Source organism: Ascaphus truei, chromosome 7 (genome assembly GCF_040206685.1).
Source record: "Ascaphus truei isolate aAscTru1 chromosome 7, aAscTru1.hap1, whole genome shotgun sequence".
NCBI lineage: Eukaryota > Metazoa > Chordata > Amphibia > Anura > Ascaphidae > Ascaphus > Ascaphus truei.
Window position 1 is genome coordinate 56509336 of NC_134489.1, and position 13208 is coordinate 56522543.

A 13208-nucleotide genomic window follows, 5' to 3' on the forward strand; every position below is an offset into this window, starting at 1 on the left:
TTAGACTGTGGTTCTCCTTACAACAAGCTATTTCTTACCTCCACACATTTTGTTAAACAAAAAAAATGTTTTATATAGGAGATCTGCTCAGATCGGCACCATAAAGTTGAGAACAGATGTTTTGAAACATCAAATAAATTGTATTTGTCAAAACGCATAACAAGTTCAGTATAAGCATTCTGCTTCTCACATACATTTTAATTCTAACATAAAAAAAAAATGTTTTAAATTGTAACAGTCTCCAGTTAGTCCGATTGTGTTTTGGGTGTTGACTTACCACAGCCATACATGGTTTTCGAGTTTAATTATTGGAAACATTGTCGTTTTAATTTCAATGTGAAATAAAACACTACAATCTCAATATTGAGCAGAGACCCTGTGCAATCAACTCTAGGCTACTAAAATGCCAGCCGTAGCTTAGTTCATTATCCATACACAAGCACTTATAACCGTGTTAACCAATAAACCCCAAAAATAAATTCTGACCCTAATTTTAACCGGCGTTCCAAGGACAGTTTGCCATTCATTGCATTTCCCCACAGCACAAAAGGGAATAGCCATGACAATGTTTTGTACATATTTCCCTTATTCTGTTTTTGTTGCCTTTACATGAAAATTCAACTTTCTGTATTATATTTTGTGTAAAGCTAAAGTCTGAAATTTTATTCAAAGAAAAATGTATGAGAGATTAGTTATTTATAAAAGGAAGACAAATAATGGTCTATTTTTGTTTGTTTCATTGCTCCTGATTATTTTGTCTACAAACATTAAATCAAAACAAAGTTGAAACATGAAAAGGAGTTTTACTTTCGTGTATGGGATTTATGAATCAGCTGCTCACACTTATCTTGACATCTAAACCTCACAGGGTACGTATAGCCTAAACTGCAATAGGTGGGGTGATTAACATTCACTTGGATGGTTGTTACCAATGGCAAACTCGTATCAAAGTCCGATGAGTAGTCGGTCAGTTCAGTACACAATACATGGAACCACTTGCTCAATGGAGATATGGAGAATTTTGGGGAGTATTATTGATACCAGTCATATGGCGGCTTATGTTCATAGTTCACCACCAATGCAGCCGACTCAGGTATTTTACATGCTGGATCAACCATTTCAATAATTGTAATTGTTACTCTACAAAAGTATTATTCACCTCTAATGCTTCAGTTACAAACAATCAATTAAGACAAACCTGTGGGGTTTTTTTTTTAGGCTGCTGAAGTTTTTACCTTCTGGTCAAAATATTTTAAGTGCACTTTTAACTATCATCTCTTATCATACAATGCTTGCACTGCAGCCAAGGATTCTGGGAAATGACATTAAGCACAACGTCACCTTTTGCTTCAAATCCATTTTAACATGGACCCCTATAAGCACATGCTGTATTACACAGCTTTTCAGCACAGCCTTGCTTAAAAAAAAAAAAAAGGCATAGCCAGTAACAATACTCAGACAGCCAGCATGGAAAACCGCTCAATGTTGCCTTGGGAAGTGCAAACCAACAGCAGGACGTCCTGCGTAAATACTCTACTGAATGTTTCTGGAGCAACGTAAAATAAAAAATGAAAAACTAAAAAAAGGGGTTGGGAATTTTTTTTCTAAATTATGATTGGTCCTCTTATTTCAACGGTAACATAAGGAGCTCATTTTCAAAATGTAATTTAAAAAAAAAAGTAATTACCTGTTGCACTATCATTGAGCAGTGACAATTGCACTTAAAGTTAATAAGTGTTAGGCCTCCATTCACAAACCACTCTCAAAAACTTGTATTAATTTAGCTGTTCAAGGTTATGTTCCACTATCAAAGTTGACTTATCACTTGATATATTCTTGTTAAAGGCGAACCTTTAGCTTGTGAAGATCAGGAATGCTCGCTCATAAAAAAGTACAATTGTCCTTACAAACAACTAAACTCTACTTTATTCCTATGCGTTAGCAGACGTTTGGTTATCTTGAAGTTTCTAAACGTGGCCAAACTCCTGCCACGCCTTTCAATATTTCTTTCTGTACTGCCAAATGGAGCGACCACTCATTGCCGGAGCAGGTACATGTAATCTCCAACTGCTTTCTAAAATGCAATCTGTAATGATGCTGTTTTGGTTAAGGCTTGTTATGTAAAGTTCAGTTCCAGGCTAACAAAAATAGATATTTAAAACATTTTAGCAGGAAGCCAATTGCTATATGTGAACTTTCACATGCATTATTTATATGTTGAACATTCCATCAGTGTCTGAGCTGTTTGACCTTGAGAAACAGAGACAATTTTAATAGAGATTTGTCTCGACTCCAAGCTTAACATCTATTTTCAGATATTCATCTACCTGCCATGCTCACTTTAAGTAGTTTTCTAAAACAAATTACCTTGCCTCCCATACAGAATAGGTGTTGGTTAATCAATGTTTGGGCGTGATTATAATTTCATATTGTCAGGCAAGGCAAACGTGTATGATTCCGTTTGCATGTTGGTTTGCAGGCACAAGCATGCCACGCTTATCAAAGGACGTAGACGATATTGCTCTAAAAATCCACATCCTGTCCTGTATTTGAAATTAGGGTGGGGCACATTTTTCATGTTTAACTTCATGTTAGGAGACCAGGGGAGGACAAGTCAATCCATTAATTAGCATCTCAAGGGCAATACAAGCTTGGAATGCTAGTGCCAGAGGGGAAGGACCTTCTTTTTGTGCTCTCTTGTACACAGTTTATAGAAGGCTTACATTAACCATGTGTTGTTGGGAGTTAATGTTGGCTGTCCATCACTCCATGTCTGTTTTAATTACTATGGGAATATTTATATCGTCTTCATGTACATGCCACATCACTCCAAAACAGGTGAATCTGTTCTAAACAAACAACCATTTGATTTTGTTTGCTCCAACTACAAGCAAGCAACTTTATATGGTAGAGACAATAGCAAGCGAGAAGCACATTCATTGCAGATCCAAAACGATACCTGAAAAGTAAAAATGTCACAAACAAGAATATTATTAATTCAATTAGAGATGCTTGTATGTTGAAAATTCCCCTTTGCCTATGCTCCAATGAATGAGTCGCGTGAAACTGCAGTATTGTGGGGGTATGAAAAAGAACACATTCCCAATTAATTAAAATAGAGTTTATTATTAGCATTTCTTTTTAATATAAACATGAGAAGGCAAAACCACCTGAAGATTTAGCTGTAAAATATATCTGCAGTTAACCCATTGCTGCTAGAGGGCCCTGCAAAGCAAAGCAGTGCAATGTCCAGCAGCAAAGAGGTTAAAAACTAAAGCTGCACAGGCGGCTAGACAACATGTTGGCTTTGTTTGCATCTTCGAGAAGGGAGTTGGGTTGCCCATTGGTATTCTGTGCAACTGCTAGGTACAATTTCCACTACCACAGAGAAAGGTTTAATAACAGTGTTTCGAACGTTTAGTTTATTGGTGGGTGTTACACAACAGTCAGGTTTCTTTTCAGTATTAACCTCCTCACTGTCAGAGGGATTTTCAACACATCGCAAGGCAATATGGAGCAGTCCCTTCCTGGCAGCAAACAAGTTTAAAGTACAACGCTCAAAAGCCATTTGGTTAAGAAGACTTGGATGTAAAAGTACCAGCCCCACACACACACTTTTTCCGAGTTGCTTTTTTGAGTTGTGTCCTGATTGCATAAGTCATTGTAAAATCATTTCCATTTCAGAGGAAAACCGATGCACAACAATATGTTTAAGGATTCAAAGATTATTGCATTTATTTTTGCTGAGCTGCTTCATAAAATCTTCCGTATATATAAATATTCTTATAATATTGGTTATTCATCTTCTGTGTGCACATCCCACTCAGCAAGTAGCAAAGATTATGCTCAACCTGCTACTTGGTATACACTATTTTGTGAATATTCGGTAAAAACCTGAACATATTAAGCCCTGGAATGTCAAAGGGACCAGAAATGTGTCGTGGCCTCTGGCATTCAAGGGGTTACACCTATACTATGAAGCAAAATCAGATAGGGCAATACTAGAGAGAAAATGCTTTCACAATTGCAACCCCAAAAATGAAACCCTCCTAAAAGGGACTGGTGCTTTTTAAAGTACACAATAGGGGGGAAAGAAAACAATTCATAGAGTCCCTTTACTCAGAAATCAACAGTGAGGTTTTGATTAGATGCTCCAGTTTACATTTCATTGATAAAAATCAGTGTTCCAAAATTACACTTTAAGCAGCCAAGAATAAGAGCTGGTGAACAATAGTTTCCAGGTGATCCTGGGCATTGTTTTAATGCAGGCAGCATCAATACTCAGAACCCATACACTACATTTCTCCAGACCTTCTTTATATTGGCCCCAGCTCAAAACTGGGTAAGAAAAAGAAACCCAGTATGTATCCACATTGGCCCCAGCTCGCCTGCTTTCTAATAACTGAAAAGTGGCCCCTAATAAGGTTAAGCACATCAAAGCAACAAACCGAGTTTAGTGTATATGCTGTGTTCAGCTTTCTGATAACGAGACTCAGTAAGATCTGAGCAGAGGTGACCAGTCACTAGAAGTATTGAACCGCATGCACCAGAATTCATTTTCTATCTTGGCTTACTGGATGTCTGCTCTTAGCATAAAGTACTGGTCAGCTGACAAGGTCATGAGGATGGCTTGGTGGGTTTATTTTGTGGTTCATTACTGAAATCATAAGGAGGACTTCTACCTGCAGTTTAGCCTTACCACACAGGAGTGCAGATGAATTCAAACATCTTTAATGCTGGAGGGAACAGCAGCACAGCTTTCCCTTTGTATTGAAAGTCACTCTGGTAGTGAAGACGTTATAAATCCTTGAGGGGTATTTGGAGGATTTCGGATACAAAACGCCTCCTGGTACTAACCAGGTTAACAGGTGACGTGAACAGTTAATGTCACTCCCTATATCTAGAACATCGTTACCCCCAGATACCTCAACATAATCAAGTATACCTTTAAATGCCAAAGAGTTGCCATAGGATTCAATGGTAGTGTTGCGGCAGAATACTGCAGTATACCCATTTTACAAAAAAATAGAACAATGAAGCCTGCTGCATCTGTAAATTGAGGGTGAAAAAAATAAAGGTAAACAAAGTGAAGTACAGGAATCTTCATTTATCAATGGGCAGCGGGGAAGCAGGAGTGGTGACTGAGGATTGCAAACTAATTCAATCTTCAAGATGACAGGCCTAAAGTAACTCCAATAGCAGCAACTCTGCAAACTACACAAGAGCCCATACTGCATTGCTTTCCATGCTAAATAATGCACAGAATATACTGCCCTACATCACTACGATAGGCATGGTACGAACCATAAAAGGTTCAAAATCTGTAGCATCTTGATGTCCTTAAGATGCATAATTTAGGGGGAGCACCATTATTGACATAACAGGACTACAGCAGTGTGTTAAAAATGCACACTGTTCTTTGGACAGTCGCCCTCATCCTTCCGAAACCCAACCATTCCTAGGAGGTTGTGCTGGTGGGCTGCCGACTATGAAACCTTGTACTGAACAATGTATTTGTGCGAGTACTTTCTTCTGCCTCTTCGGTGCTACTTCATTTGCTCCAACGTGGCTTTGCTTGGTTAGAGAAGTCCTGTATTAAACACTTAGAGGGAGATGCAGCACAAAATAAAGTGGGAAGAAGACAAAATAGGGAAATAAAATTGTAACTACGCTCACATGATTAGTGTTTTAGGTTCTAAAATGTATAACTACATAGTTTTAAAAAGTCACAGTTCACAGCTGTAGGCCTACACAGTAAGCAAACAAATGTAGGTGGTAGAGGGATTGTTGGGAACAAGATTCTTGCGGTTGATGCACCACGTGTTACTCTGTTTAAAAAGACTGCGCTGCTTTACTCAGATCCTCTGTGTGTGGTGTATGCGCCTTAGTCTTGAAAGGGTACTTGCTTCATCCCTATTTTCACTTCCTGTGCACCGTTTCCCGACACATCCCTCTTGCTGGAAGACCACGTCACTGCTGGTTCAGAATAGTGTAGGGAGAGTGTGTGGGAAGCTTGGTGGGGTGGTGCTTGGATATCAGTTTCTCACACAGACTGTGTCGTAGCTGCGCCTGGCTCCTGTTCATTTTGCCTCAGGAGATAATTGCGTTAGAACGCCGAATGCCCACTAGGTTATCAGCGCTGATTGACCGTCTCATGGCACCCTTAGACATGTCTTTGTATTTATCCTCACACAGCCTAGAGATAGCCTGTAAGAAAGACAGCACACAATTAGTTAATCCAAGCACCAAAACTACTACTGTTGCCAGGGTATAAAGAGGCAATCCCAGCTGTTTTTTTCTTCTTAAATTTTTTAATACAGGATTGAAGTAGGGGGTCTCTAGAACTGAACCCCACTAATTTCAGCTCCTGGTCCCCCTTTCAGAGATACAGACCTTTGAAGGGGGTGCCAGTATCTCCTGCAGCTTTCAGCTTCCCTGTCACATGGGCCAATAGGAAGTTGTACCTGATGTCACAGTTTCCAATTGGCCCACAGGGCAGTCATATAGTGAACCCCAGATTTGCTACCAGCACCCCCTACGAAGGTAAGTACCTCTGGAAGCAGGGGGTCCCAAGAGTTTAAATTAATGGGGTTCAGCTTGAGACCCGCTGCTTCAATTCTGAATTGAAAAAATAAAAAATAATAATATGAGAGAGAAACAAAAACCCCCCACTGGGATTGCCTCCAACTAAAGACATAATTAAGTGGTTGGTTGTAAACAAGTTTCCGAATTGTTTTACTTCTTTTTCTTTTAACAATGTTGAAGGTTACTTTGTGAGAATGGCAAGATGCAACATATAGAACATTTTTTTTCTTCCTTGGAGATGCTGCTAAAATGAAAAGTACATTCCTGCATAGATAATCTGGAGCCACCATGGGACAGGTGAAAATAATTCATAGTCCCTGATACAAGGAAAGCCTTAGGCCTCGGGCATGGTCAGCGCCTGCCGAGGTGCGCTGCTGCTCGGCAGTGAGCCCATGCAGCCGCAATGAGAGCGGCTTTAGCAGGGGCTCGCGCACGCTTCCGCAAACGTGCGGAAGCGTGTGTCTTAGGAACATTTTAGTTTCTGTGCTCGCCGGAGCGTAGGGCCGGTCACGTGAGTGGTTCGCCCAACCAGCTCCGTGACGTCACAGGCCCCCCCTCCACCCCCCTAAAACAGCCCCTGGACGGCGCGCAGTCTAAGGCCAGGGAAAGCACCCGCTTTCCCTCAGCCTCCGCACGGCTTAAGTCTCTATGGACCCAGCCTTACTTTCCCAGAACATGAAAAGTAAAAATGTTTTCACATCAAGCATTTGTTTAAAAAAAAGGAAACCAATTGCATTGGTCAATTTTTTTAAACCGTTCTTTTTCGTGAGCTTCACAGGAGCACACCAACTCTTGAAAGAGTTTTAAAACAAGTTCACATTGGCAGTAGAAAGAGAATTCCACTCCAGTCTGAAAACAATTATGAACCCTGAACACTTCTAATCACTTACTCTCATAAGTAAATGTATGAATTATTTTTACATAGGACAGGATAAAGAATAACCAGGAATGATTGATGACATCACGGCAGAAATGAGAAAAATACCCTCATTGTGTTAGAATCTAAGTAGAACCCATTCACTGCCGAATAGGCCTGTGATACTAGCAGGTCTAGAAAGAGTGTCCAGTCCGCGCTCTTGCTCTTTAAGAAATTGGAATAGTAGTTCCTCTCTAATCTTTTGCAGCTCTTGATGTTGAAGGTGTCTGGCTGAAAAAGGGCGTATTGCTTTAGGATTATATTGTTCTCTATATGGTATGGTTTAAACCATGAGTACAAGTTCAAATATATTGAATGAGAATATCAAGTTCAAATATATTGAAGTGAACAGGTGTGCGCGTATACACTCAATATATCAAATATAATTTACACCCAGACATTTGTTTGGTGCGTTTTAAAAAAAAATATATATACACATTTATTTTGCTGTTGCCAAGTACTGATAAAGACTTGAGGTCAATAAGAGCCAAAGACAAAAAGGCTTGTGCATCCTATCAAGACCAGATAGACAAGCACACAAAGTAGTAGACAGAACAAGAGACACAAAAGCATCTACTGAGAAACACAACAGCAGTAGAAACTCGCTATTGCTGCTACTAATGGACTTTTGACAGGAGTACTCAGCATTTGTTGATAGCAAGCACTAATTTTAAAAGGTCTTAAAACTACAATACACTAGTCACCAAATCATATGAGCAGACAGATCGCAGCCGTATTCTGGGTGATCGCAACTGATTTGTAAACACGAGCTCCAAGATTACCTCTAGCTTCTGAGCTCTTTCCTTGCTGAGGGGTTCCAGCAGAAAATTGAGGTTGTTATCATCTGCTAGGGAGCGAAGGTCAAAATAGTATTTGGCATAAACACTGGCAGGGACATTAATGTTGAATTGCAGCAGCTCCAGGAAGTGTCTCTCCATTTCATTCCTGAAACAATAAAAATGTAAAAAAAATAAAAATGTAAGATCTTTTCAGAACCGTGGCATAGGTTAGTGAAACATGCAAGTTTAACACCAGTCAAAAACCACGCAAACCTATATACCGAATAAGAACTGGAGGCAAGTTCAGAGCAGGGTGTTTTTGTGGTCTTCAACACATTCACAGAAACTATTATTGAATATTTTCATATTCAGCTAAACAAAGGGTACAATTGTGTTTTCAGGCTTGAGTTCAAATCACAAATCGTAAATATCACTTAATCTAGAGACCAACGAGTATGCGACCAATTAGTATTTGTTAATGAGTATAGACATGAACTTTACTGAATACAAACACAACTGGCTTAATACAAAAGAAAAACATCCATCCACATTTTATTTCTAATCTACCAATACATTTTCCAGAACGTGGACCAGACCTTTGTGCGCTCCATTAAATACGGTTGGCTTGTGTAATTAACTACTTACCTCGCATCGCATACAACAGAATCCATCAGTCTCACCGTTCTTAACTTTAAGGTTAGCAGATATACATTTCTTGCAGAAGGATTCAAAACCTCCATTTCTCACCCCCCCCCCCCAGCCTTCCTTATACAAAATGTTTATTTTTACCACCATATCATTTTTCATCCTGATTACATATCCCCTACCAGAAATATCTATTTGAGAAAAACTGGTGCTATGGCATAAGACTTCTTGCAGCAAAGACATCTTTTGGCCCATTCATTTCAATGGGCAATAAGGGCCATCTACCCCTCGAAAGAGCCATATGCAATAGCACCGATTAGTAAACATGGGCTTCCGTTCTGTGCAGCTCCATGACCGCTCTAAACCCACAATGCCTTCTAATCTTAAATCTGCACAGTGCTACTTAGATTACCAAATCTTGAGTGCAGGGATTTGGATAGATATAGCACTGTTACTTCTTAGTGCCCCTTTCAAGCACGGTTTAGATAACAGGCCAAAGAAAATTCCCTTTTTTCTGTTTTAATAAATGCAGGAGTTCTGTATTTACGGCAATGCAATTATCTAAGCTTCCGACTGATCCGTTCTGCTCCATGATCAAAATCGGCAAAGATCCTACTTCCCAGGACATGCAATATGGCTGCTTATGTCAAAAGAGGAAGTTCCTAAATGAGTGCTATAGCAACCCAAGGAAGCTTAATACATTAAAATTCAACAACGGGCATAAACAGTAAAAAAAAAAAATATGCAGTAAGTAGCTTTAAAAACAGGATTGTGAATGAAATGCTTTAATAATGTGTTTAATCAATATATGATCATTGAATTGGAAAATAAAGAAATTATGGCAATGGGGTATAAAAGGTAGCAAGAAAAGTGGAACTGGAGAAGATATATAACTGGTTATTATGGGAGGAAGAAAAAAAAAAAGACAGACGGGACTGTTGAGGATTTGGGGGTGGTGGGGGGGAGAATGGGCCACGCAGTTCCCAGTGTGAGCACCATGCATACCTACTGACGCAAATCTCTCCCACCATGCTCAAATATACCAATACTGCCCTATCACTGTTTGCCATGCACTATGCCACAGGAATTAAGCATCATAAAAAAAATAAACTATTAGAAAAAGGTAACTGAAAGCTATATGAAGTGTTCAAATAAAGTAATTAGGATTAGAAAACCGGTTTCGGACGGAGGTCTGCAGTATATTCTATTGCTTTGGCCAATAAACAAGATGCATTGTATTTGTCGTGCTGAAGCATGGGCTCTATTAGTGCAGCTGCATGGTCTGTTTCTCTACCCTCCTCCCCTCACTCTGATGGAGCCGCACCATAGTGGGGCAGATGAAAGGAATGATACTTGCGGTTTATTAGCTCCGATGAACTCGGCAACATGTTCACGAGATTGATAACAGGAAAGGGGTTTTTTTTTTTGTATTATTATTGAAGTACAGACGTACAAACAAAAGAAGTGGGCACATCACCACGGCAACAAATGGATCGGCGAAGAGCTGCTGCTATTAGCTCAGAGAAAAAGGGCTCTTGAAGCAATATGGACTCATCGCATAATAAATAAATAAATGGCACTGTGTGGAAGGAGGAATTCCCCTGCCCCCTTTCCAAGGCAGGGAAGCAACACAACCAACATGTCAAAGATCAGGGCAAGTAGAAGGCATAGGCAAACGTAACCAAACAACCTACATATTGTGTGTGCTTATGTCTCACTGGTTGTCGAACGGAAGTCATGTCATCGCTCTATGCATAAAGCGGGTAGAGATGCAGAAGTGTAAGTGGTATATATCAGGCATGGACATAGAAGTGTGAGAGGTATACAACAAGAAAGGACACAGAACTGCTAAGCAGAAGAGAACATGGGAGGTAATAATCGTGAAATAAAGAAAACTGCATCGTTGTCTATATACTTTTTAATAGCATTTCATGACTTAAATTGACATTTTATTACTGTTCTTTGTTCAGTAAGATCGAGAGTAAACCCAAAAATAACATTTACAGACACATCTATTGTACACTTTTTTTTGTCACCAATAATACAGGATTTGGATCAGATCGAGCAGGGGTTGACCACCTTTTTCCAGGCGTGACAATAACTGGGCACACATTTTGGGGCGGGCTGCAGTCCTAGTACCCCCAACGTCAGGTTTAGATTAATAGCTAACCCTAAAACAACGCCAAGAGTAAACAAGTATAAGAAGATATTAAAACATTTTTTTTTTTTTAATTGAGAAAAACTTGAAATCCTAATAAAAAGAACCTGAGTGTAAAATGTCTCAATGTGATTTCTGAACTTGCATTTTAGGCAACAGTTTCTCAGTGTTAAGATTGATTTGCGAGGTTGATAACAGAAGCAGACGGTGCCCACCTGAGCGTATGTCAGTACAGATCTCTACTTATTTATTTATAACAACGTTCGTTGCCGGAAAAGTCCGCCCACAAAACAAATATGGGGAATAAATGAAATTTTATTTTAATTATTTCAATTGATTTGATTTATTTTATGTTTCTAATTGTTGAAGGTATTAAAATGGTGTTCATTTTCAAAATGAATGTTAATATTCCTACGTTTCACCGATCATGTTTTTTAAAATGTGAGGATTTCATATTGCCCGTCAACAATTTTTCAGGCTATTTTTCTTTACTGCGTCATCAGGCGGCCATTTTAAATGTCGCCGCGGGACACATTGTGGCCCACGGACTACAGGTCGGCCACTTCCGAGCTAGTCGTTAGATGTAAAATCGAGAATGCGTCATTTGTTATACAATCTCAAAGCAGAGAGGGATGTGTTATGGAAATTGGAGATCCATACCTTGTCTCCGAACTTTGAATATCTGTGATCCAACACATTACTAGTTCCCAATTGGATAGGAATCGCAAGGAGTATTATTTCTGTGTGTATGGAAGGGTATTTACCTTTCAGTGCTGTTGCGGCCAATATGTTGCAGGAGTTTGCATCTATTAGCCTGTCGCAAAATATTGCAATCTGCATCTGGATATTGCTGTGCAAAACAGCTAAATAGAAGCAGGGGTACTTAAATCAAGGATTGAGGGATTAACCAAAACAGTGGTCATCTGACGTTTTGTGTGTCCTGTGCCCTCAACTCTAGGATGGCTCTAATCATTAAACGTTGTCCTAGTATGCTGTAAAACATTTGCGGGCAAAACAATTGCATGTTATTTTCTAGTACGTCTTTAGTGTAATTACATAAATGTTTCATAGTTATCTGGGGATGGGCCACTAATTGATTAGCTGCATTATTTAGAAGTACAGTATGGTAGCTCTCCTGGCTATCAGATTTCTGAAGCAATAAACTGGAAATTGCCTGGTATTAAAAGGGTGACCTCTCCCCATGAATCTGTTTCTTGATTATATGTAACCTCCATACAGAAAACCATAGTGTCAAATAAAGTCTCCAATTCAGAAGGGTTGACGATTTATGAACCATTTTATTTAAGATATACCGATTATAATGGCACAAAAACAAGCCTTTTTAAAACGTATATTGCCCTTACAACTGAAAGGAAGCTAAAGTTCATTAAATTGTCAAATGTACTTCTCACACGTCGTTAAAAGTAAGATGAGTGTTTCCCTGTGGTAGAAGTTTTTAAATATGGTGGAATTGTCTAGACTAAGTGAAAATCATACCTCAGTATCAGTGTATAATATCTATGAATGGTTATGTTCTCCCAAAATTTAAAAATATATAATTATTCATTACCAATATAGTAAAGATCCAACCTAGCCGTCCTATTTCATCAATGGTGGTAACACATGATGTTTATAACATATTAGCTATATTTTGGAATAAGATAGGAGCCTTTCATTTTACATACTTTTCACTGTTGGGATAAAAGAGAACAGAAATGCATTAGAAGCAATTACTGTACTTTCAGTCCGCCAAGAACACGGGATGAACAGTAAGAAAAAGGTAGCTTAAGGAAAAAAAAAAAAAAACGAAGTACTGTAGCTCCTCAGACTACACAAACAATTATAGGTTAGCTCTCAATTTACAAAGCAGGGCCCTGGAACAGCAGTTTCTGCACTTTGCTCATTGCGTACTCGATGATAGCTTGCAGCCTAAATTAATTTCCTGTCCTGACTTAGAGTACAAGCCTATAGAAATGGAAATCAGTTCGTGTTTTGATAATCAGCTGATAAGAGCACTAATTAATTCACTTTGCTAGCGCTTTTGTGCTTGCTGCTCTAATACATTTGAATTGCACAGGATTAACATATCTATTCATTATGTCGCTGCAAATGATACCTATATGGT

General features: G+C 39.1%; 1 protein-coding gene across 2 annotated transcripts in view; it reads right to left on the minus strand.

Moving 5' to 3' along the window:
* Positions 1-3106: 3106 nt before the first annotated feature.
* The window catches only part of CCNYL1 (cyclin Y like 1), a 63539-nt gene continuing 53437 nt past the window's right edge, over positions 3107-13208 (minus strand). For both annotated transcript variants that reach the window (XM_075608516.1, XM_075608517.1), the window contains 2 exons: positions 8284-8446; positions 3107-6207 (listed from right to left, as the gene is read on the minus strand). In XM_075608516.1, coding sequence (XP_075464631.1) covers positions 6091-6207; positions 8284-8446 — 280 coding nt within the window. In that variant the 3' untranslated portion in view covers positions 3107-6090. The remainder of the gene's footprint in view (positions 6208-8283; positions 8447-13208) is intronic.